This window comes from Carassius carassius, chromosome 5, assembly GCF_963082965.1.
Source record: "Carassius carassius chromosome 5, fCarCar2.1, whole genome shotgun sequence".
NCBI classification, from domain to species: Eukaryota; Metazoa; Chordata; class Actinopteri; order Cypriniformes; family Cyprinidae; genus Carassius; species Carassius carassius.
In genome coordinates, this window is record NC_081759.1 from 34589931 (window position 1) to 34616784 (window position 26854).

At 36.3% G+C, this 26854-nt stretch overlaps 1 protein-coding gene and 1 pseudogene across 1 annotated transcript; one reads left to right on the forward strand and one right to left on the reverse strand.

Moving 5' to 3' along the window:
- Window positions 1–10981: 10981 nt before the first annotated feature.
- LOC132141393 (serine protease HTRA1B-like) lies at window positions 10982–22543 on the forward strand (annotated as a pseudogene).
- A 1094-nt stretch (window positions 22544–23637) lies between these two features.
- On the reverse strand, window positions 23638–26223 carry LOC132141392 (TM2 domain-containing protein 2). The gene is made up of 4 exons (XM_059550857.1): window positions 25709–26223; window positions 25511–25598; window positions 25300–25415; window positions 23638–24058 (listed from the first exon to the last, which is right to left on the reverse strand). The coding sequence occupies exons 1-4, from the start codon at window positions 25978–25980 to the stop codon at window positions 23845–23847; spliced, it is 690 nt and encodes a 229-aa protein (XP_059406840.1). The 5' UTR covers window positions 25981–26223; the 3' UTR covers window positions 23638–23844.
- Window positions 26224–26854: the final 631 nt, after the last annotated feature.

Below are 26854 nucleotides of genomic sequence, written 5' to 3' on the forward strand. Positions count from 1 at the left end.
ATCAGAATGAGCTTTATTGCCAGGTATGTTCACACATACGAGGAATTTGTTTTCGTGACAGAGCTCCGCAGTGCAACATAACAGCGACAGAACAAAAAACACAATAAGGAATAAAAAATACAAAAAAATACAAATAGGTGGGTAAGGATTGACAATATACAAATTGACAATGTATGGCAGGTATATTAAAAAGAGCATTAATGTATGTACATGTATATTATGTGGAAAAATTGTAACTGTACGCTAAGTATGTGTGTTTGGATAAATAAGTGTATGTGTATATAAATATAAATATAAGTAGTATAGTGTGTTCCATGTATGTACATGTATATTATGTGCAAAAGATTTACGTGTACGCTAAGTATGTGTGTTGGATAAAAAGTGTAGTGTATATAAATATAAATAGTGTAGTGTGTCCCACAGTTATTATCAGCTGTTCATAAGATGGATTGCCCGAGGGAAGAAACTGTTCCTGTGTCTGGTCGTTCTGGTGCTCAGTGCTCTGTAGCGTCGACCAGATGGCAACAGTTCAAAGAGGAAGTGTGCTGGATGTGAGGGGTCCAGAGTGATTTTAACAGCCCTTTTGCTCACTCTGGATAAGTACAGTTCTTGAATAGATGGGAGGGTTGTACCGATAATTCGCTCAGCAGTCCGGACTACCCTCTGTAGTCTTCTGAGGTCCGATATAACAGTTTAAACCAATTTAATGCTTCCTTGCTGAAAAAGTAGTCATTTCTTTCCATTCTAAAATTATATGCAACCTTTTTTACATAAATGTAAATAAGTACTGTGGTGTGTACAAATGCAACAACCATAGAAGTGTGTTTTTGATACAAGAACAGAGGTAAGTTACATATTTTAATATCAGCCAAATGCGATAAAACTGGAGGGGGCTACAACCTGGCCAACTAAAAACAGACAGGGTAACTTCAAAATAAAATAAAAGACACAAGACAAAATCAACGACACACTTTACACTGAGTACATGACATGAAATCAATTTGGTGCAAACATGGCTACGGGAGTATTAGCTCCCAGCCAAGTTTCTGCAGAGTAAATCAGAGTTCAATATCACTATTCCCTATAGCTCATAGCAGCAAGAATTCATTCACTGTATTAGCTTGTGTGCTTCCATAGCCCATAATGGAAGGCAAATCCATATCTAGTCCTTTCTCTCTTATACTACAGTATGTGCTTTGAATAATTAAGATTTATGAGAACATCAGAGTATACAAGGTTACATGAGGAAACACTACCAAGTATATTTTGTAAATTTCTAGAGTGCCAACATTTATGATGATCAAGATTTGATTACTTGAAAGCCTTGCTCATAATAATGCTATAACTAAGACATTGAATAAACCACACTTTTGTGGCAATTTAAATTGTCAGACCGGTGTCACCTGAATAAGTGCCAAGGATCTGAAAACGTCAGTTAGACTCACTCTTTTCAAAAACTAACCTTGATCATCATAACATAAGCCTTTTGAAATGCTTGTGGAATCTGGAATATGTTTTGTGTTCCAGGGCCAAACATGAGTAGTTTTCTCTGAATCTACATATTGATTTATTTTAGTGGAGAGTGGGTTAATTAAATGTGAATCGTAAGCCTGAAACAAAATATTGAGCATGCTGGATGGAGGAGAGGAATCTGTCCTTTAGATGTTAAAACAGCAATCAATAAAGCTTAACCTGGGAATATCCGTCAACACACTGCAAACGAATGGTATTGAGGAAGATCTGGAGCAGGATTAAGTAGCTGGCTTCAGACACCGCAGCTCAATCTGAGGCACCGCTGAGCATTTGGAAATGAGGTGTGTGTATCATCTAAACAAATCAGATTCCCAATCAGGTGAACGAACAGAACATTTCAATAAAACAGTAACAGAAATAGTACAAGTACATTTCACTCAGATGAAATGCATTCTAGGAAACCTAAAGGAGTTTTAGTCGCCAAAATTATAGTGTTGGCAGATAAAATGTGCTTATAATTCTAAATCTACAGAGTAAGATGAGGCTAATTAAAGCAAAGCAGAGAAATGAGATGCATTACGAAGGTCACATAAAAATGGAGACATTAATTTTTAAGGTTTCCCTGGAAACTAACCAAAAAGGAAGCACATAATACATGTTTTTCCAAATGCAAATACACCAAAGAGCTCAATTAAAAATTGCTTATAACAAAGTATGTCCCTGAAAGTCATTATGGTTATGTGTAATGACAAAAGCAATACTGACACTTTTCGCTTTCATACAGCATTTATCATCCATGTAGGGCATTCTGGGGGAAAACAACTCTAACTGTAAACTTGTGCACAATTGCATTACGGACATTTACAAACTGAACATTGAGCTATATAGTGGCCTCCTGTGGATAGGAAATCAGCAGTGGAGGCGCTGAAAAACTACCATGTGACGTCATTTGCAAAATGTGGCACATCAACCGGTCGAGATGGTGCCTGTGGTTATGGAGAGATGCTGCCAAGTCACCCGAGGCTATATATGTCAAGACAAAATGGCACAATTATGGCAGCTGGATTTAGTGATGGATTTCGGTCTCCAAAAGGTACAATATCCTATATGTCTTCCTCATTAGTTGCGGACATAGTCTTATCACTGTGGCGAGAAATATATTCAGAGTGATTCACCTGTGAAGCACATTCTATTGATCCTCATGCAGGTCTGATTTCTGCCTGATATAATTTTCTGCATCGAGAATCTGTGAAGCAACTTAGGGGTGGCCAGACTACATTAAAGCAGGAACATTTTGATTACGAAAGAATAAACCTTTGAGACGGAAGAAATTACATTGTGATGGAAAGCATGGTACCTTCAGTTCCAGGGAATTGAATGGTGCAGTTTTTTAGACAAACATGGTATTTATTATGTTCAAACAAACCCAGCTCCCTGGGCAGCTGTTGAATATTAAAAGACAGAAAGATGAAGCTGTGCTGGTTGATGAAGAAAGAAAACATGTCGAGTTGCTTTAAGAAAAAAAAGTTAAATAATGGTAAATTAAGCTCCTCCCGTTGTGTAAGTTTGATATTGGATGGAAAAGGATCGTGTAAAAACAGTGTGTGAATGTTTTCCACAGCACAATAAAATGTAACGAAAAAAGGAAAACATGAAGACACAAAGAAATGGTGTAAATGGATGCAGATGTTCACAAAAATTAAATCTATTGTTATTATTGGTATTATTATTTGGTAAAGATATTATTTAACAGTGTTGTCACAAAGCATTTCATCTTTATGTAAAAGTACCAATATATTGTGCCGGTGCATAATGTCCATTGAACATAATGCTAAAAGTGCTGTACATATAACGTAAGTCTTCTCTCGGTCACCTTTACAGAACTATTGAACATAAGGCCTTTATTACTACCACATGCTGTTAAATTCTTCCTCAAGTGCAGCGAGTGGAGAAGAGCAGCAGAATTGAAGGTCAAGGGTATATGTGGCAGGGTCCTTTAAGTGCCCAGCTGTCTTTCAATGTTCCATTGATTGAGTTCAGTGGGGGTATTCTCAGAAACAGCTGGACTTAAATAAAAGAACAGTAAGGATGGCAGTACTAAAGCCATCAAATGTTGGACAAAATTTGTATAGTTTTTTTGTTTTTGTTTTTTTTGAACAGACAGGGATATGAATTATACTTAATCTGTATATGTTAAAGAAACTCAGTGCACTGTAACTCCCAAAGAGTGAATTTGATTTGCAAAAGTAATTATAATTGTATAAGTTTTACACTGTTATGTTAATATCAAAGTGTTCATACTTAGAAATGCAAAACAGGTGTGACATTAGGATACCCACAAGCTTGATAAAATCTGATATTTTGTTGAAATTTCTCTTTCTGTCATTTCACAAGAAAAGTAAAGAAAAGCAATTACCTGGAAAAAAATAAGTATACCATCAATTTGGTGAAAATAACATCTTTAAGGCATTGCTTATAATTGTCAATCAGTCTCCTTAAATGAATTGTAAGACATTTCTGTCCACTCTTATTCACAGAACTCCAGTACATGTGTGAATTTTAAAAGTTTGTTTGCCTGTACAGCATGCATCCCTTACAGCAATTAGTGTCTTCTGTTATTCTTGTTGCAAGGTCCACCTGGGATTCAACTTTCAAATTTTTTTAAGACAGCTTTAACGCTCTTGAGCAATGTGGATTTTCTATTTGACTATATTATGAAAGTTACAAAAAAGCCCAGAATTTTGTTTTTTTTTGGGGGGGGGGGGGGGGGGGGCTAAATATGATGCCGCTGTGACCATTAGTTTTAGCTTTGTCTCATCCATCCTGAACGTCACTGACAACAGCAACTTCTCTGACTTTTCCAACAGCATCTCAACATCATACATTTTGTTAGAAACTTCCAAAGATGACTTAGAACACACACACAAATGTAAATCCATCTGATTTATACAACTCATATAAAAATAAAATATTTTACATTCTTTTCTGTTCTTTCCTTTACTGTTTTTCTCTCTTTTATATCTGTAATATCAGAAAAAAATAAGATATTCAGCACATCAGAGGTGAATATGCACAAAAGGGCAAAACATGGAGCTAGTTTAAATGCCTTTTGAAATCCATGTGGACTAAAATTCTAAATGTTCAAAGCAAAACCACAGTCAGAAGAATTCCTCTTCATGTTTTATTCCATTCATCTATGGCATACCAGAGAGCGAGATCTTACTTTGGACATTTGCACCCTTCACTTCATGAAATATTAAAGCCTAAACACACCAGACAATAACTAGTATTCTGTGCACTGTCCTTTTCACAGAGCAACATCATAGACACGTCTCACAGAAAACCAAACACACTATATGACACGACAGAGTCACTAAAGCCATTTACATCCAATTAATGTCTTCATCACAGCTGAATAAAACAGTTGATCAATATGCAATAACAATTAAAAGAGACCATAACACAATTAGCTCTTACAAATGCCTCTTACTAATTAAATTAATAAAATGCAACAGTAAAGACATTTATAATATTACAAAATGTATATTTTTAATAAATGCTGTTACTTTGAACTTTCTATTCATCAAAGAATCCTGAAAAAAAAGAGTATGGTTTCTACAAAAGCATTAAGCAGCACAACTGCTGAACATTAATAATAACAAAACATGTTTCTTGAGAACCAAATCCACATGTTAAGAATGATTTTTGAAGGATCATGCTGTACTGAAAATGCTGGAAATTCAGCTTTGCCATTACAGGAATAAATTATATTTTAAATACATAGTACAATACAAAAAAAATATATTTACAACTTGAATATTTCATAATATTACAGTTATTAACTATATTTGATTGCATGCAACCTTGGTCAATGTAACAAAAACCAAAAATCTTCCTAGCCCCAAACTTTTGAATGGTAGTGTATTAAAATAGTTTATGATTATTTCACTCATTGATCATATCTTAATAATTCATATTTTATGATGCAATTTCATAGATTGAAAGTCTGGACCTAAAATCTGTTCATTTTAATCAACCCCTGGGACATAAAAGTGCCAAAAGTTAAAGAAACAGCCATCAATAAGAATCCACATTCTGCCTATAAAAATCTGCAATTCCTTGCCTGGATGGTCCAATTCTGCAGACCCACGCTTTGACTGAATGCCATAAGCACTTTCAGAAAGAAAAAAAAAGCAAATATACCAAGGCACAGAAAAAAGACATATGATGACTGTAAGATGGCTGCATTAAACTATCAGAGTCACAGTGCCAAACCGAACACATTTTTGCTTATCAGTCTAATTAACCTATCCTGAGTGAGCCACCAACTCCAAATCACTTCCCATCTGTCAATGCTATGAATGTGTCATCTTTGTTCCCACACCTCTGTTTCCAGTGACATGCCAGCAATCAGTCTGATTCATGAATGTGTGCAAGTGTCTGTCGCCGCTCGCATATTAGCACAGCAGTGTTGAAACCAAATATAATCCCTGCGAGTGTGCACATCCATTAGCATGATACACTTCCTGTTCTATTGTTGTCTTGTTTCATCACTCCAAAGAAGGTGAACCACAAAGTACTTTGTAAGGTCAGAATTATGAATGTGTTGGAAGCTGTTTCTAAGGGCAAAGATATTTGTCAGTGAAAATAGTCTGTATGAGAACACAGTGAACAAAAAGAGATGACCCACAGTCACTCTCTTGGCACACTATAGCCGAGGATTTGTTTTAAATGAGGGCTGGGTGGGCATTTCTTTATCTAACAAGAGCCAGAGCCCAGCTGTCCACACATACCTGTCATGCCGGCCAATTGCACATGCTTGAACACACATACACTGCTTTGAGAACAGCATTGGGTTAATATTGTACCTTATTTTATTCTTGTTATTATTTAATTTAAATCATCTTAGAAATTGTTATCATCATAAATTATCATTATTATTTAATTTTGAATTATTTATTTGTATTATTAAGATTACACTGCAACAATTATCCATTTAAAGAACCTGCCCTTACGAAAGGAAAATATATTTACCAATATATTTCTTAAAATATATTGTGATATATTGTAATATATTATTTTCCCTTTTATTTTCTAATATATTATATATTTGAATACATTTAATAATATATTAATGATACATATATTATATAATATATTGCAAAATATACAAATGATTGCCGCTTTCAATATATTGCAATATATTGGAAAAAATTAATATATATAAGAATATATGCCTAATATATTACATGATATTTTCCAATATACTGCAATATATTTTTGTTTCATAAGGGTGTAGTGCAATGGAACACGGTTAAAAAAGGTGAAAAAGTTTCCAAATGTGTTTTGTGTTTGTTTTTTGATAGTTTTTTTTTTACAGTGATGCCATAGAAGAACCGTTTTTGGTTGCTCTAAGAATCTATCAGTCAACAGTTCCTAAAAGTAAAAATGTTTCTTATTGTGGAGAATAGAAAAGGGAAAAAAAGAACCTTTTGTGGAATAGAAAGGCTCTACAGATTTTGGATCTTGGAACCATGTGAATTACAAAAAAATATATATATATATATATATATATTATGACTTAATTGACAAAATTACAGACTAAGCATGGCCAATCTTCAAATTCTAAACACATTCGCCAGGTCCTATCTGAAGGTTGGGATCTGAGAAACCCTCTATTAAACGGTCGGACAGAAAAACAAAAGCAGAGTGTGACAACAGATGTATATCTTTCATATCCATCACACACAGGGACATACGCTGACAAATCATGAAAAAGCAACATTCTGTCATGCCAGATTTGTGTTCCCCTTGCAGATGGTTTGATGTTACAACTTGTACCTTAGTCTTGAGTTCTGCTTACATCCTCATCCATATTCATCATGTACACAATGAAAGACAAAGCAATTAGACAGAGCTGCACTTCCTTACAGATTTCAAAAATAATAATATTGCATATTCAAGAGTTTTAATTAATCTTCTTAAAGGTAAATGCCATTCTTCATTTCAAGGGTGCTACATAATAATTGGTTAAATCACAGAGGAAGCCACTACTAGGGATTTAGACTGATGTTTCTTCACAAAGACTGGCCTTTGTGGCTAATTCTCAGGTTCGATTGATATTGCACAGGGAAAGTGGGACACCTGTGTCCTTTCAACAGCATTTCAAGTGTTATCAAGCAACTTCAGTTTAAGACCAGTGTTACTAGGAAAAAGATGATTCAATTAAATTATGACAACCAAACAAGCAATAAAATCTAATACTGTCGTGATCTCTCCAAAGTCCTATAAATGGAAAACATCTGTATCCACTTCAAAACATGTTATTTCATCCGATCCCCCAATTTCTAAACTTTTCCAAGACAAAATCTGGAAGGTGCCTCTCTGGGATTATCAAAATGCATGACATATAGATTGAATCAGCACTGTTAGTAAAGTACATGACTCAGCTTGTTTCTCATCATGTCTCTCTTGACAGCTAATGCAAAGTGCAAAAAAGTGTATTCCTTGTTTCCCACTGAACTCTACAGTGGCCTAATGTCATCTCTATAACCTTCTTTCCTACAATTTCATATAACAAGCATCATGTGGATACCTTAGGGAACCAGTACAGCAAGAAAAGCATTGGGTCAACTATATGCTTATGTTGATGCTCAAGGCGTCATGTTGGTCCTAGACCACTAACACAAGGTGATAAAGAACAAGGTACAATCAACAGAAAACCATCGTTCTATGTTATTAACATACTGTAGGTGTATGCAGACATGACATCTCTCTACTACCATTGTGCTCATCTCAAAGAGAGCACAGATCACCACTGCCCCCTACTGGTGCAATGGCACTCCGTTGATGGTGTGTTCTTTGCTCTCGATCTTTAACACTGTGCAATAAGTAATGCCAATTATGAACAGAGATTTTGATACGTCTCATGCATGCTTTCAAAATGACACTATAGGAATATATAATATATATAATATAATATAGAAAACCGCTACAAAATACCAATTATAACAATGAAGTGAAAAAAATTAATGATTACCCTGCTTTAAAATGACAGCCTAACCTTGTTTACTAGTGTTCTTAGCATTTTTAACAGATTATCCGTCCAAAAATAAAAAATCTGTTCTCATTTACTCACCTCCATGTTGTTCTAAACCTGCAATACATTCTTTCTACTGTGAAACACAAAAGAAGATTGTTGACAAAAAAAATACAATGGAAGTAAACTGGAACCAAAACTGGTTGCTTATTAACATTCTTCAAAATACTGTGTATTTTGTGTTCAGCAGAGAAAAAAATAAATGCATACATGAAGGAGAGTAAATAAGTGATAATATGTTATCAAGATTTGTACATATCTGAATAGGTGTAGTGGATTGAAGACTTCTTGAAGAGAAGTAAACGTCCACTGCTATGATTGGCTAATAAATGTTTGACAGCCTATGTCCTTCACAGATGGACGCTGCAGTGATTTAGGTTAAAAGCACATGAATACTCATATCAAACAATATGTTTAACAGAGAAAGCAATAGTGACTATGTAATGAAAACAATTACTCACACTTGTGTGTTGCCACATTACTGTCGGATCCACTTTAGTCAACACAGCATCTTGGGGGGTCAACGCCATTTCAATCTTTCTGAAAATCCCACGTCTCCTTGTTTGTAAAAGAATCCAGGGATAAATGAAGTGAACAAAGGGCCAAGTTCTTACTGACGTGGTCTGGATCTTCATTAACAATCAGAAGGAAGGCAATGTAAAGACTGTTTTCCACAACTTGGCACTGCACAGTGTCTTTTTTTCTTCAGAGCTATCTTTATTGTTTGATTTCTGTTTAGATCTGCACGATTGCCACTCTTGTAAACATTACATGCATTAATTGGTGGGCGGGGCTAAACAGGCAGCGATGTAGAAGCAGACATTGATCTTCTTCTGTGGAGGCGGTGTTTAGCTACACTATTACATCACAGGGTGGTATATTCCACAAGCTGTCATTTTGGTGGACTGGCTTCAATATAAACTGTAAATTTCAGAACTCAAAACTTTCTTGTTAATCTCAAATTAACATGACCCATTTAACATGCCATCAGTATATACATGGACACCCTGTTAACTTATCCAGTTTACAGGCCAATCCTGGCACTTTAATAGTTCTAAGAAAACCACACCAAAGCCACGAAGAAACATGAATCAGAAAAACTTTCTTTCAGTCAGTTTGTGAAACTGGCACACTTCTAGTTAGAAAATTGACCAAAGGCTTATTCACAGTCTTTCTAACAGGCTTATGAATTATGAGTATTCCATTTAAAATGCTGTGGATTTCTACAAGGCAGAATGAAATAAACTGAAAAAAACTGTCTGCAAGATTTATGATTAAGTAACGTGTCTGAAGTCGGTCCATCATTATTATTGACACTGAAAGCAACTCACATTTAACTCAAATGTGCCTAATGTAGTCAGACTGATTTATTCATAACATTCACATCCACATTTAAAATTAGGTAGTTTAGATGTTGCCCAGAAAGAATGTTTTAGGCTATGTGATTATAATTTTTTTATAGTGTAAGATCTTACCTGTTTCTCTCAGTTATTAATGGACAGGTTACTGGTGAGTTTTCTCTGGAGACTGTCAGAATTCATATGTAAAATTCTTTTGAAGTACAAAACATCCACATCAAATCTGGAGTCAGCACAATTCACACACCCTGTCGTCAGAGCAAGACAGAGGCAAAGTGAAATGCTGCTGTAAACACAAGATCAAGGCAAGGAGTTTGTTGCTGCTGTAAGACACATCTCTCTGTGCTCATTTACAGTGCAGTTGTTTAGACGTCAGCAGGAGTTAAGTGAACACGGCAAACTTTTCTTCAGGAACATGCCAAAGAGTGGTCATGAAGAATAAACTTTCTGATAGCACAGAAGGATGAAACAAGCACAGCGATATGTCTGAATCATTTGCATGTATGCAGCGATATTACACAATCAACTTTCAGTTAGATTCTGCTTGAATTATTCTCAAAAAGAAGACTGCACCATCTATGTACATGTATTTATGTGTGTATATATAGCGGGAACACACTGAATATAAGACATTTTTAATGTTAAAAAACAAAAGTTGTGTGTGTTAAACTGCAATTATAATACTTGAAAATTACTTTTTACTGTATTGACTTGATTGATTAAATGCAGATTGCGTATATATATATATATATATATATATATATATATATATATATATATATATATATATAGTTGTTAAAGAAAAAATAATATATATATATAGTTGTTAAAGAAAAAATAAAATAGACACCATAATTACATAATAAAGACAACATAATTTAGCTCTTCCAAAATATAAATTAAATGCAAGGTCTGCTAAAAAGAGCATTATTAGATTGCATCTATCATTATCGCTTCATTGTAATGACCAGCTATGATGTTTGACTAATAACAGGCACAGAGAGAGGTAAACTTTAAGCTCCTACCTTAATTCCTCTCCTGAAGACCCCAAACTATAACCAAACTCAGAAGAGCTGCGTTCCAACATGCTGTCCGTTCATAAGGAGGTGTACGTACGAGCCACAACGAGCATCATGACATTTCAGCAATATGCAACTGGTGTTTTAAAACTTGAACATTTTCACTGTGGGGATAAGCAAATGGACATCTGTTGATTTTGTAAAAGCGAAGTTTACTTGAAACTGAAATTCCATCGGCCAGAATATACCCTGACCCTTACATCGTTTGATGAGATTATTGTTCATCATGTGGAGACTGCTGGCCTGTGTTCTCATGGTCTCTGTGTTGCAGGCGCGTGATCTGCGGAAGAGACAAACTGCATGCCCTAATGTGTGCGACATGTCCCGCTGCTCATCTGCTCTGAAGTCTTGTTATTTCGGCGTGGTGAAGGACAGATGTGACTGCTGCACGGTGTGTGCTGCGGGAGAGGGGGAGTATTGCGGGGAACGGGGACATGTAGTTTGCGGTCAGGGAATGACCTGTGAATATCGAGACAGCGCGCGCGGCACGTGTGTGTGTGAATCCCATGAGCCAGTGTGCGGCAGCGATGGGAGAACATATCCTACTGTCTGTCGACTGAAAGCGGAGAACAGATGGGCTGAGATGAGCGGCATACCTGCTGTCATTTTCATCCAGAGAGGCCCCTGCGAGACCGGTGAGGGAAGAAAAACACATGGCCAACTTGACAGAAGTTAATAACGATCTAAATGATGTAGCTGTTCCCCCTCTTGTAGCAGAGGCAACCAGTTATATTAAAAGTAATGTATCAATTTGACGAACTGACAGAAAGTGTCATAAAACAACCAATAACGTTCTGCCGAAACAAAATTCTGTACAGTATAAACCAGTTTGCTTTAAGTTACCTAGCAATTAAGTATTATATTTTAACCAAAAACAGAGCTACTGTAAAATATTGTAAAATAATAGAAACAACTATTATTTTACCTTTATTGGCCTATTACTTTTACTGTAAAATATTGTTTTAGCATGTATTTACAAGTAACAAACTATGAATCGCCTTAGAATAGGCATATATGGGGAGTAGTCTTTGTGATTATTTTGTTATTATTAATCACTATGGGTATAATCATGTATTTGAAGGATTGCTGTTATGCAGTACATTGTTATCGTAATCATCATTTTTAATTTTTCCTTTTCTCTAATCAAAACATTTAAAACAAAACAAATGATTCATTGCTCATAAATTTACTGTGGTCTAGTTCCTAATTTCCGTTCAGATAAAATTCCTTTTATTTATCAAAAGCCAGCTCTTTCCATCCTGATGGAAAGTTTTTCACAACTCACAAATCTTCAAAACACAGGAATGTTATTATTTTATTTGAAGTTGCTGCTTTACAGGAATTACAGATTTAAAACCAGATTTTTGCATATTTATCATATTTCCCATATGCCATGTCTAGCGCAGATATCACTGGAATACGTAGTTTAGCAATACTGAGGTGCAAATTAAAAAGTCATTGAAGGGGCTTATCATATCTGATTTGATTGAGTACAGCTTCACTTTACAGCTTCATGCAAAATTCAACCGAATCCCCTCATAAAAAAGTAAGAGGAGGCATTTATGTGATAATAGATTTATGACTTAAGCCACAAACCTCTGCAGTAAAAGAGGTGTGTCAAGGAGAACTTTGATAGAATTCATTTCAGCATGTCAGTGCTGCAATTCAGCAGTTTTGCATATTGCGAAAGCTATTTCTTTGTCATTTGTTGTTGCAACCCAAATCATGGAACATCTTTTGAACATCAGTATAAATGAACTGAAACCTTAAAATGATATTGCTATAGCTACCAAAAATGTTATCATATTAGGACAAGATAGTATTATTGACATTTTTAAATGCCTTCTTTTTATCGTGCCATAATACCTGCAGGGTAGCATGGATGTATGTCATCATATTGTGTTCTTTTCTCATTTTCACAGCTTGAGATATTATTTGACAAACAAATGGTTGTATCATATGGTCCCCTTACAGTCTTAGTACAAATAGTCCTGTATTGAGAAACTATTTTTATTGTTTTCTTTATAAATGAAGGTGGTGCTAGCGGCAATGGTCTATGTTTGAGTTCTACACAATCCCAAAACACCACTGACACCAGAATCATTCCAGCTGATATGTGAACAGTGAGGGAACTTTTTCTAGAGAAGGCAAGAAGTTTATGTAAATTAAGTTAGCATTAATGCCTACTTTTTAAAGTGATAATTCACCCAAAAATAAATATTCTGCATTTACTCACCCTCATGTCATCAAAACCCACATGACTTTCATTCATCCATGGAGAACCTCTAAACTGTTTTCTTCTAGACGGTAAATGTGGATGGGGACCAGAGTCTGTCAAGCTTCATTAAGGACATGACACATGCACTGTATTCAAAGTCTTCAGAAGTCATGTGATAGCTGTAATGGAAGAAGCTTAAATTTGAATTATTCACTGATAATTGTTTCTTGAAACCCTTGCTTGACAGCCAGGGTCACTTTTCATTTTCAATGTATGGAAAAGAGCAACTTTTGAAAAGAGCAACACTGAAGGCATCAATGGCTATTTGACCAAGAAGGAGAGTGTTGGGGTGCTGCGCCAGATGACCTGGCCTTCACAGTCACCGGACCTGAACCCAATCGAGATGGTTTAGGGGTGAGCTGGACCGCAGACAGAAGGCAAAAGGGCCAACAAGTGCTAAGCATCTATCGGGGAACTCCTTCAAGACTGTTGGAAGACCATTTCAGGTGACTACCTCTTGAAGCTCATCAAGAGAATGCCAAGAGTGTGCAAAGCAGTAATCAAAGCGAAAGGTGGCTACTTTGAAGAACCTAGAATATGACATATTTTCAGTTGTTTCACACTTTTTTGTTATGTATATAATTCCACATGTGTTAATTCATAGTTTTGATGCCTTCAGTGTGAATCTACAATTTTCATAGTCATGAAAATAAAGAAAACTCTTTGAATGAGAAGGTGTGTCCAAACTTTTGGTCTGTACTATATATATATATATATATATATATACATACAAGTCCGCATTAATGCACGGGCTTACCTGGGCTGAAGCCCAGGGGCCTCCCAAGTTTAGGGGCCTCCCATGTTCAGGTTCATGATAAGCTGAAAAGGTCATATTGTTTTAACTTGTCAGATTTTGTCGCTGTATGTCGCTAGTCGCTTGTGGACGTTGCTAGTGCTGTCGCTCCAATGTTATTGTTATGGTGCGTTCACACAAAACGCGAATAGAGCGTCTGGCGCGAGTGATTTCAATGTAAAGTCAATGCAAGGACGCGTTTACGCGCGTCTAGAGGTCCCGCGCCGCGCTCTACGCCTCATTCGCGCCGCGGGAATTTGACGCGACTTTGCATTGACTTAACATTGAAATCACTCGCGCCTGACGCGCTATTCGCGTCCGGTCTGAACGCACCTTTCAGTGCGTATCCTGTCCACTACAGCGGCAAAAGTCCGCTCAGTGCGCATGGCATCGCTGTAACGTCTCCGCTTTGGGGTGTGTCTGTTGCGAGTGTGTTTAATCTAAGTATTTTTTTCAACACACGGACAGTATAATCATCGGCGATGCACGCGATTACATTAGACAAGTTTCCAAATGCACCAAGCAATGATCCTTTCAATTTTATAAACGTTTATAAACCCAGCCAATATAATCACAATAAACACATCCAAAATAAAATCTGCTATATAACAACTGCAAAGCGTCTAATTTGTAATCAAAATGATTTACGCACTAAATCCAGCATAAACTCACTGAGACTGTCGATAGTTTCTTTTCCATGCATCATTTTTTATATCCATGTTTGTGGTTAGTTACAGTCAAATAATATAAAACAGTGAAATCGCCCTCAAACACTTCTGTCTTGCCTGCACTGCACTCGAGACGGTGATGGGAGCTGACTGAGCTCCACTGAAAGGCTAATTTCCTATTGTTTGTCGCTCGCGAAAATCACTTCTCATTTGCATAAAGTTGAAATTTAGTTGCTGTGTGTGGTTGTTAAATAAAGTGTCTTGTGTTTATGTGCTCAGTGATATGTTAATAACAATGTTAAAATTGAAAAAAACATTAAAAAACTCACTGTGGTAGGTCTTGAAAGAAACTAATGCATTCTGTGATGTAGATTACCTAGATATTACACTTTTTTAAAATTAGAGTCTATAAATCGATGGGATGGGGGGCCTGCAAAACCTCTCAGCCCCGGGGCCTAACATTAGGTTAAGGCGGCTCTGTATATATATATATATATATATATATATATATATATACACTCACCTAAAGGATTATTAGGAACACCTGTTCAATTTTTCATTAATGCAATTATCTAATCAACTAATCACATGGAAGTTGCTTCAATGCATTTAGGGGTGTGGTCCTGGTCAAGACAATCTCCTGAACTCCAAACTGAATGTCACAATCTGCTCAGTTACTGGGATTTTCACGCACAACCATTTCTAGGGTTTACAAAGAATGTGAAAAGGGAAAAACATCCAGTATGCGGCAGTCCTGTGGGCGAAAATGCCTTGTTGATGCTAGAGGTCACAGGAGAATGGGCCGACTGATTCAAGCTGATAGAAGAGCAGCTTTGACTGAAATAACCACTCGTTACAACCGAGGTATGCAGCAAAGCATTTGTGAAGCCACAACATGCACAACCTTGAGGAGGATGGGCTACAAAAGCAGAAAACCCCACCGGGTACCACTCATCTCCACTACAAATAGGAAAAAGAGGCTACAATTTGCACGAGCTCACCAAAATTGGACAGTTGAAGACTGGAATTGAAGTCTGGATTTCTGTTGAGACATTCAGATGGTAGAGTCAGAATTTGGCGTAAACAGAATGAGAACATGGATCCATCATGCCTTGTTACCACTGTGCAGGCTGGTGGTGGTGTAATGGTGTGGGGGATGTTTTCTTGGCACACTCTAGGCCCCTTAGTGCCAATTGGGCATTGTTTGAATGCCACGGCCTACCTGAGCATTGTTTCTGACCATGTCCATCCCTTTATGACCACCATGTACCCATTTTCTGATGGCTACTTCCAGCAGGATAATGCTCAAAGCTTGAATCATTTCAAATTGGTTTCTTGAACATGACAATGAGTTCACTGTATTAAAACCCAATAGAGCATCTTTGTGATGTGGTGGAACGGGAGCTTCATGCCCTGGTTCTGCATCCCCCAAATCTCCATCAACTGCAAGATGTTATCCTATCAGTATGGGATATTGTTGAGTTCTACACAATCCCACAACACCACTGACATCAGAATCATTCTGATATGAGAACAGTGAGGGAACTTTTTCTAGCGAAGGCAAGAAGTTTATGTATTTACATATCTCCAAGATATGTAAATGTTAGAAAAATTTGCAATGAGAAATACACTTATATTAAAAATAACACACATATAAATATATATTCACCTCCATATATTTTTATTTACATATTTATACAAACATTAACATATTTTTCAATCAATAGTTCAGAGTTGCATTATGTTTTTTGTTTATACAGTATATATGTGTGTGTGTGTGTGTGTGTGTGTGTGTGTGCTGTATGTCTTTATGCACACAAATGTTCCCTGGCTTCTGGCCAAGAGGTTCAAATTTATTTTGTTTTGACAGTTATGCCTTGGGATATATGATCCATCTATAAAAACCATGTGGCATGTTCTGTCAGCTATGCCTTGCCAAACTCAGGGGTCTCAAAAGGGCTGGAAAACTCAATGTCACAAGCAATTCAGCTCTGAAAATGGACTCAGTATGCAAAAAATAGTCAAGGGAACAATGATTTTGTGAAGTGGTAACGTGTATTAAATAACCTTTATCCACATCCAGTGCAAATTTGCATATATGTAGCATCAGTCATGCTGGCTTCTTTGGCAGAAAAGTAAGAGAGAATATGATTTAAACAAAGACGTCTTAATTTATTAAGACAGGTTTTTATGGCACTGCATCTGTGGTTTACTGTCATGATTTCTAATTTCTCATTATAGAAATATTTTTTGTGTTTACCTGTTGTGGTTTACCTCAGTGAAATCTATACATGCAATGTCGTGACCCTGACTTTCTCTCAGATGAGTAAGGCTGCTGTCAGCTGCCACAGACTTGGAGATAAGCATGTAACATCAATTTATGCAGAGACTGTGTGACAAGTTCTCCCCCAGTGCCTTCAGGTAGCAGGGTGAAGAAAAGAGCTCCATAGGGCTGTTTGCTTTACTCATAGCTTGTGCCCACACGTTACTATTGTAGATGTGCAACATGTTGGAAAGCAACATTGTGACATTGTAATGCATTTTAGATTTTGCAAAGTTGTCAACCAATGTTTTATGCACATGTTTTCTGGCTCGGTCTCTATTTAAAAACAGGCAATTATAACTTTCTAAGTAATTTGTGCTGTTTCTCTCTGTTCTGATAGGCTCTCGAAATCCAAGCAGCATGCGTTTCAAGTTTAACTTCATAGCAGATGTGGTGTATAAGATTGCCCCTGCAGTGGTCCATCTAGATCTGTTTAGTAGGTAAGGACAGATGGTGTTGGTTGTTTAGATGCTGAGCACAGAGTGACATGCTGGTTATAATGCTTGGTATTCTTAGCTGGCACAGAATGAACTCTCCATATGTGATTAAATTATGACAACATAATAGTTTTTGCTTGTTTAGACAGAGGTTCAAAAATGAGTGAAGAATAAGTTATGTAAACACTGCTGTTTGGATTGGAATTTTTGCGTGTGGCAAGATAACTGTTACTACATTTTGCTAAAATTTAACTTTAGTATATAATAATGTGAGAAAATATGCACAGTGTCATCACCACTAAACATTTACAATAAACATTTGTTGTGTTACATTTTGTTGCATTTATTTGAAACAGTAAAACAGTAATATTGTAAAAATATGATTAAAGTAAGTGTTTTAAATTTTAATAGATTTTAATTATTTTAATTTATTCCTGTGATGGCATAGCTAAATTTTGAACAGCTGTTACTCCTGTATTGAGTGACACGTGATGCTTCTATGTTTCTAATGTGCTGATTAGGTGCTCAAGAAACATTTTTTATTGTTGTTATGTTAAAAATAGACACCATGATACATTATTTAGGGATTCTTTGATGAACGTAATGTTTAAAAGTACAGACAAGAAGTTGGAATTTGCCTGTAAACATGGCGTGCTTCAAATCCTAGAAATCTCTTAACACACTTCTTTTTTATGAACTCATACACCAAGGTACTATTTCCCCAATGTTTCCTTCCAGAGTACCATTTTCCAACCAAGAGGTCCCTGTTTCCAGTGGTTCAGGGTTTATAGTGTCAGAGGATGGATGGATCGTCACCAATGCACATGTACTGACCAACAAACAACATATCAAAGTGGAGCTGAAAAATGGCATGCTCTACGATGCCACAATCAAAGATGTGGATCAAAAATTAGACATCGCTCTCATAAAGTTGACTCAGAGGTAAGTAAGCCAAGATGTCCAAAACCTGTTCAGGGGACATTGATATATTACTTAACCAATGATAACCTCCAGAGATCTTAAGTGCATGGTCAAAATACCTTTTGTTGCATGGAAAAATGTTGTCCTTGCATTTTACTGCTCAGATCCACTGGTTTATCATCAGTGACTATAGCACAGCTGCTGGAAGTAAATTAATCTTGGGGAAGCAGTCCAGCAGATGTTTCTGGAGTCAGCAAGGGTTTGCGCCACCAAAAATTAGATTCTGCTTTTTGACATGGTTAATTTGTTTTCTAATTTTCTCAGTCTTACAAATTCCAACTTTCCGCCTATTTTCGCTGTGCGCTTGTGACCATGCAAGATAACATGTCTATTTGCCATTGACAGCCTGCCTTTGTAAACAGGACCAGCACAATGCCCTGAAATATCTCCTGGCAGAAATACAAAACAGCCCAAAGAGTAAAAAAAAAAGTCCTTTCAGAATGATTTAGAACCACCTAACTCCTGAGACAACCTTTGATCAGCCGCATAGAGCATCCTCTGCCAACAACAACGTCTCGCCATAACCCAGACCATAGCAACAGCATGTAGCACAATGATTGGTAATCACTTTAATTCAGTCCCAGACTGTGTATGGCTGCCTGTGGTTTCAAAAAGGAGGAAAAAGTGGAGAAGAAGTGCTGGGGAGGCAGATGGCAATCTGTTATTTTGCAGTGCTCAGCCCCCCAGCATGTGACCGCAGAGTCAAGGTTGGGACAGAGTGTAAAGGCGTCTTGCTCCAGAAGCCCCGGTAATCAAGCCTGGTGCATCACCCTCAAGTCATAAAAATACACCCTACAGAGCACAGGCAGGCAGGGGCAAGCTCAGGCCCAGACTGGCTGCTGGCTTCAAACAGTTCAAGGAAACGTATTAGAGTCTTCTAAAAAGGTGACAGCACAGAAGATATTCAAGTTGTTTTTCTCTGAAAAGTCTCTCAGAGTGTGATTTTGAGTTGGAGATTATAATGAGTTGTTTGTGGAAAAACACAAGTATTAAAAGTATTATTTTGATTAAGTAAGTGCCCACTAACAAAATGTATAAATATTATTAAGCAATTCAGACAAGAAAAGTTGTTTGACTCTCTTTAATATGCTGTGAAAGATCGCTGCCATCACTGAGCGTGCACAAACCAACAGTCTTTCCACTTTGCAACTTCCTATTTACAGCTTAAATAGTAATGGATGAAGGTTCAAAGAAGGTATATAAAATTTTAAAAGATACAGTTCAACTTACCAACATACTGAACTGTATTTCCTCTAATGTAATTGTCCAGTCATAGATTCAGCCGCGGAAATACATCAAACAACTTATGAACAAACATGTCACCTGACGTTACATTTACTTCAGGAAAGTAATTAATAATTTGAGATGTTATAGCTAAAACATATAGCTAAAATCATAAATAGTATATTACAAATATGCTTGAATCAGAATTATAGAGAAAGAGAGTATTATATTAATATTTTGAATTCGTTTTTATTTTTAGATTTTCACTTTTCATTTTAATTTAATTTTTAAACAATTCTATTTTACTGTTAGTGTTTTAATAAACTATTTTTTAATTTTATTTCAGTTTCACATTTCAAATTTTTATGTTTTTAATTTTAATATTAAAATTGTATTTCAGTTACCAAATTTTGTATCATTTTTAATTAACAATAACTGGCTTTAATGATGAATTTTATTTATTTTTAATTTTTTTAAGTTAACAGATTGTTTGGCATGCTTCCTCAAAAGGTTTTATGACAGCCATTATTTAAACTGTTTTATCAGAACATGTGTTTGGAGTAGGAAAATTAATTATATAAAAAGACTAAGCTATTTTTTATTTGTGCATAAAACTGTTTTGTTAGTCAAAAAAATCTTTTTTTCCTTTGTTTAAAAAAATCAAGAAGCTGGAAAAATATGTATTACAGGAATGAATTAAATAATACGCTATGTCTCTGTGTTGAACAGACTCCCCTGCCAGTGCTTTTACTTGGTCGTTCATCAGAACTGAGGCCAGGAGAGTTTGTAGTGGCTATGGGAAGCCCGTTTTCTCTTCAAAACACAGTAACCACCGGTATCATCAGCACTACCCACCGAGGAGGTCATGAACTTGGCCTGCAGAACTCTGATATGGAGTATATTCAAACAGATGCCATTATAAACGTAACCATTCGATATATAGACATTATCAATACAGATAGTTTAGCAGTGTGGCCATGAATATGAATAGGATGTTAATGTTTTCTTTCACAGTATGGAAACTCAGGAGGACCTCTTGTAAACTTGGTAAGAACCTTTTATTCTTCTTCTCGTATTTGGCATTGAGTATATTTTGAACATAATTCTCTCTATTTCTTTCTCGCTCTCTCTCTCTCTAACTCACTGCAGTTAATATAAATTACCTGCAGTGGTTTATATTATTCTATTGATCTTTTTAAAGGAAAAGACAGCATGTGTCCTTGAAGGAGCCTCAGGCTTAAACAAGCATCTGGCTTTGCAATAAAAAGAATTTCCATTTATAGTGCACAATGGATACTTGATAATATGTAAAAATCATTGCACACATGCACCATAAATCTGGAAATAAACAATGCAGTAATAAAAGCAAAAAAGGCTGTTTTTACTAATGGTATACAGTATACTGTACATATACCTATAACTATGTACATGCAGTCATCTTACATTGTATTTGTTTAAACAATAACCTCAATATTCCCTATTACTCTTAATTATTTAATTAAACCCAGTACACCCAGTGATCGGCATCCCTTGTGTGTCTCAAGGTAGCTGTTCATTCATTTCAGTGCTTTTCAATATTATGCTCCCTGTTTGCGGTTTCAAGGATGGGGATGTCATTGGCATAAACACGTTGAAGGTTACACCAGGAATATCATTTGCCATTCCCTCAGACTGCATACGCCAGTTCTTTGCAGACTCTTATGACAGGCAAAGAAAAGGTTTGCAAACTTCTTTTGATCTGTTTATTTGCTTTAATCTTGATTGAATTTAGTAACGGGGGGTTTTTTTACATTTCAGGAAGAATGTTGACTAAAAGGAGATATATAGGAGTGCGAATGCTCCAACTTTCAGCTGCGTAAGTTCGATTTTTTTTTCTTGTTTTCAAATATGCTTTTATTACGATATAAAGATAAATGTATAGTTTTTTATTATAATCATGATTGTTTCATCAGTTTGATAGGGGAGCTCAGAGAGGAGAGCAACTTCCCAGATGTGAGCTCAGGGGTGTATGTGTACGAGGTTATTCCAGGGACAGCTGCCTTCAGGTAAAGGAATTTGCCTGTGCCTCCTCTTACACCTCCCGATTAACCCAACAACACCTCTTTCTTCACTCATCTAGGCCCAGAAGCTCCTTTCATACTGTCATAACCTTCAATCAAATCAAGATTTATATCCTCATCATATACCATAAAGGCCTTTACATTTTTGTCCTATTAATATATTTTTCCTGTAGCACCTCGTTCCTATTAAGACATTCCTCCTGTGGTATTTTGCCGTTGTTGTTGTTGTTGTTGTTTTGTATACGTGTCTATCATTTGAAACTTTTAAGAGGTGGTTCACCTAAATATAAAAATTATCACCCTCATATCATTCCAAACCTATATGACTTTCTTTCTTCTGTGAAACATAATAGAATGTTGGTAGAGAGAAGTTGGATTGTCCACTTGAACTAACTACAGATAATTCAAGATTAACCCCTTGGACTCTCTATTGCTTTCTTATTTTAGATCCAAAGCCTGATCAGTTAACTCTTGCAATTAACCCTCACACTTCAAGAATAGTAGAATAAAGAAGAGTATCACAACATTTCACATATTGCAATTTGTTTTGTAGTGCTGGCTTGGTTAACCAAGATGTGATAATCAGCATTAACGGACAACCAGTGCATTCTACAGAGGATGTGAGTCAGGCTGTGCAGTCAAACCAAGTTCTTTCTTTGGTGGTGCGACGTGCTAATGAAGAAATCACACTAACAGTGGTTCCTGAAGAAGTGGACTGATAAAGCTTTCTGGTGCTACTTCTACATAACCTCCAAACAGTATATTATCCACACACGTGTATTACTTAAAAAGGGCATTATATTAATAGCATACATTATAATGAAGCATCAAGACCAAGTGATGCTTTTTGATATAAATACACAAGTCTCATTAAGACTGTATTGTTCTTCTGTATATATAATTCTAATTAAGTCTATCTTCAGTACACTTAGTACTGTTTTAGTGTCTTGTGCTCATCGAGGCATTTATTTGATCAAAAATACAGTAAAAAGTCATATTGTGTAATATTACAATTTAAAAATAACTGCTTTCTATTTTTATATATTTCAAATGGATGTTATCCCAGTGATGTCCAAACTGAATTTTCAGCAGTCATTATATTCTAGTCCTCAGTGTCACATGATCTTTCAGAAATGCTGATTTGGTGCTCTAGAAACAAGCATTGTGTTTTGATAGAATTTTCTTGTAGTGCATGTAAACATTAAAGCTGATGAACAGTCAGGCTGTAATCAACCACACGTTCAACATGCACATCGTATGCACTTACTACCTTTCAATTGTTTTCAAATAAATCTTGAGTCATTTTCATCAGTCAAACAAGTCTTTGTACCCATGTGATTTTATCTGAGCCAAAAGTTGAAAGTAATTGGTTTTTAAATTATAAGCACATGTTGTGCAACATACCCCCAAGTGCTTAGTTTTTTCAAACCAACAGTAAATAATACATAATGTACAAGAAGCACGCAAGCCACAGAACATTAATGAGGAAATTAATAAAAAAGAAAACTTTTAACAGCTTCTCACCAAATTGCGTTTTAAAATGGTGTGTGAAAATAGCCGTGGGAATTCTGCCAAAGGATGCATGTTTAATAGAGCTATTATTGTATGTATTTTTAATTGCAAGCTGTTTTATAACATCTGTGCCTTGATAGCTTTTTGTATGTATTCGGTCTAAAACAAGATCTGTAACATTTCTGCAGCTGTTTTGGCACAGTCTGCAATTTGTAAAAGGGATCATGTTCAGAAAGACCATATAACAGTACAGGATAAAGACAAGTGTAGTCCATTTTGTAAATATCTGACTAATTTCCTATATGACTATGTTGTTCGTTTAATAAAAAGACTACAATCAGGTCATCATAAATATTGATGTATCAATTAAGAGTTTTACTCTTAGAAGCTGACATTTATTTACAACACTGCTTCACATAAACACTTTACAAAAGAAACAAGAGGAACAGTATTTTACAAATAATAAATGGCGGATAAGGCCCATGCAAGCTCACATGCATACAGTGTATTAAATATAACTTGTGAGCATGAGAGAGGAGAATCAGATACAACTCTTAAATCAGTAGAAAGTGCACCAGTTGCTGCTGTCGCTGGGGGTCAGGCCTCCTGTTATCAGGAGAATGAGGTCCACAAACCACCAGATGCCAAGGCCTCCCAGTGTAAGCAGCTTTCCCACCGCAGTCCCAGTGTGCCCGAGACAGAACCGATCGACACCGAAACACCCCAGGAAAAATGAGTACAATAGGGTGGTGATGAAGTAGTGTCCTGTGTATCTTAATAAATCACAAAGGAAAACAGTTAATAGTGGGAATAGTTTATGCTTAGTGTAAAGCTTGAATTGCTGCAGCTCTGTTTACTGAAGGCCAGTCTTGAGATTTATACAGCATTAAAGTATAGTACAGTACAGTACATTGAATCTGGGATCCACAGTACTTCACTGCCCTCTTGTGGTATAGAAATTAAAAATTATTTAACGCTTTGTGTAACTGGCTTCCATCTCGAGTTAGTAAGGGTTTTTAAAAATAATAATCCCATAAGCAGGCGTTCTTGACCATTTAATTTCCCATGACCATTTTAGTCAATTGTGATTACTGAATGAAGATTTATAAGACAAATTCGCTAATGAATTGTTCAGACAATTTTGTGAATAGGTTTAACAGCAATAACTAGATTATGAAATAATTTTACATCTGATCATAACTAGAAAGATGCATATTTATTATAGACAATTCCATGACTAAACTTATTATATTTCGGTGTTTCACTTTCTCTGCCCACCAATGATCTGGTTGAGCCAGTTACAAAATAATGATAGTGGATTTATCTGTTGACATCTCAGAATCTCAAATGCTTTATCAATCATGAGAGGAGTTCATTTTAAATAATAAAAATAACAAAAATAATTGGAAAGTGGAAATAAAGTGCCCTAATGGGTATTTAATAGGGTTATAATTGATTTGATGTCTTCACATTGAGGAGGCACACTGACCGCAGACCTGGACCTTCAAGGACACCTTTATTGATCAGCACGTTACGGGTCAAACTTAAAATAAACCCCAATCCAGTCTGACTTGTAACCCATAGGTCACAGGTTACAGTCTCGGAACTGACAGGGATTGTAGGTGGGGGGGAATGAATGACCGGAGCTCTCTTCCGCCTTCAATACCATGACTGAAGTGAGATCCTTGAGCAAGGCAACGGACCCCGAACTGTTCCCTGGGCGCGGCAGCAAAAATGGATGCCCACTGCTCTGGGTGTGTGTGTGTGTGTGTGTTCACAGTGTGTGTGTGTTCACTACTCACTGCTGCATGTGTGCACTTAAATGAGTGAAATGAAGAGCAAATTCTGATTATGGCAGGGACGCCACATTGGCTACACATCACTATAACACTTTATAAACTTTTCCTTCCACTTGTGTAAACAATTTAACATGCAAATAGCCTCTGCCTAAAAATTATATAATATTTTATATTATCTATTTTATATTTCCAGTTGGGCAAACCCTGTTACTTACTTAATGCATGGCTCATTGCCTCTGAGAAACTCCCGTGGCCCAGCGCACTCTATTCCATCCAGTGCTGTGCATAACACCTTGGTATGGTTCACATCTTTGTACACTTGACCGCCAAACTGCAAGAAAATACAAGTTTTCACACATTTCTAAACACAACATCGTTTGGGTCGCAAATTGAAGCAACATGTCTTTGCATTTAAAATGTACTAGCCTTTACACATCCATATCCCAGTTCCTGAAAGGCAGAGACATTTCCTCCGTGATCGACTGGATCTTGACAGAATATGAATTCCTCCGGTCTAAAAAAAAAAAAAGATACAAGAGCAGGAGATATCATATACCAGTGGCGACAAGACTGTACTTCTGCGAAACAGGCCGCGTGCTTCATGAAGATGAGATGTTTACTCACAGGTATCGACAGAGGACGACAGGGGATGGAGGACTGTACTCATACTGCTCCGTGTGATTTGATGGTTCTGTGGGTAACGTTGTAACACTCTCCGTCACATTTTCTTCTGGCTGTTCGTTGATCAGAACTGTTTTGCTGGTCGTTACTCGGTTTCCGGGAGGCTCGGTTGAGTTTTGCGAGTGAATCCCTTCTAGACTCTGTAAAAGCACCACTGTGAAGAGCAGCAAGAACTGTCCGAATAATAAAATATAGTTGACTGAAATCTGCGGCATGATTTCTGAACAGCAGTTAAGATGATCGGCAAAATAATATCCCAGCTAATAAACGCGACAGCGGCTAACGTACTTTAGCGGTAATTTTGTGAGTTAGTTACATCTGAAAATGCCAATCGACATATTACTGGCGGTTTCATTCCATAATATGCGACTTATGTACCGTATTATTCTGACTGCTGCACGTAAACAAGCTAAAACTGAGCTGTGCCGTACAGGCGACAACACAGGCGGCGCATTGTGATGACGCAATGTTGTGTAGCCTTACGTCATTTCATATTTATTTTCAGTGTTATTGATATCAAGAAATACGTAAATATACTATATAGAAAGATTTAAATATACTATATAGAAATATTTTGCTATTTAAATTATTTAAACATTTGTGTGATTAAAGTTCGCCGTCAGTTGCAAATGTAGCCCATTAATGGGATAATTCTTTTGATATCAGTTTGAAACTCTTTTTACCAGACTCTTTTCGAGGTAGACTGCTTTATTTGATACTAACATTAAGATAGTAGATTTGTGGATTCCAATATATTTAATGGATTATAAGGCACACTTAGGCATTGGGGTGGTAGGCTATAGATTTTATTTAGAGTTGTAAAAAAAATGCATCATTTGAAATGTATGTGTGTGCTATATAATTTTTTTAATACCTTTTAACTAACTTTAAATACCTTTTGAATATTTTTATTATTATTATTCAGTAGCCTAGCTACCAGATCTGGTTCCATCATACGGTCATGGGGGACCTCTTGTGGTGAAATATTGATCATCATAGAGATTTTGGCCGCATGAAAAAGATTTGAGGTGCGTAAATGTAAAATATAGGCTACTTCATGTAAAATATATATTATCTATTATAAACCCT

Coding starts and splice junctions, on each gene's coding strand:
- LOC132141392 (XM_059550857.1), bottom strand. CDS start 25,980: ATGCCGCAGATTTCAGTCAACTATATTTTATTATTCGGACAGTTCTTG. Junction 25,599..25,708: donor GTCGTCCTCTGTCGATACCT/GTGAGTAAACAT, acceptor TTTTTTTTTTAG/ACCGGAGGAATTCATATTCT. Junction 24,059..25,299: donor GGCAATGAGCCATGCATTAA/GTAAGTAACAGG, acceptor TGATTTATTAAG/ATACACAGGACACTACTTCA.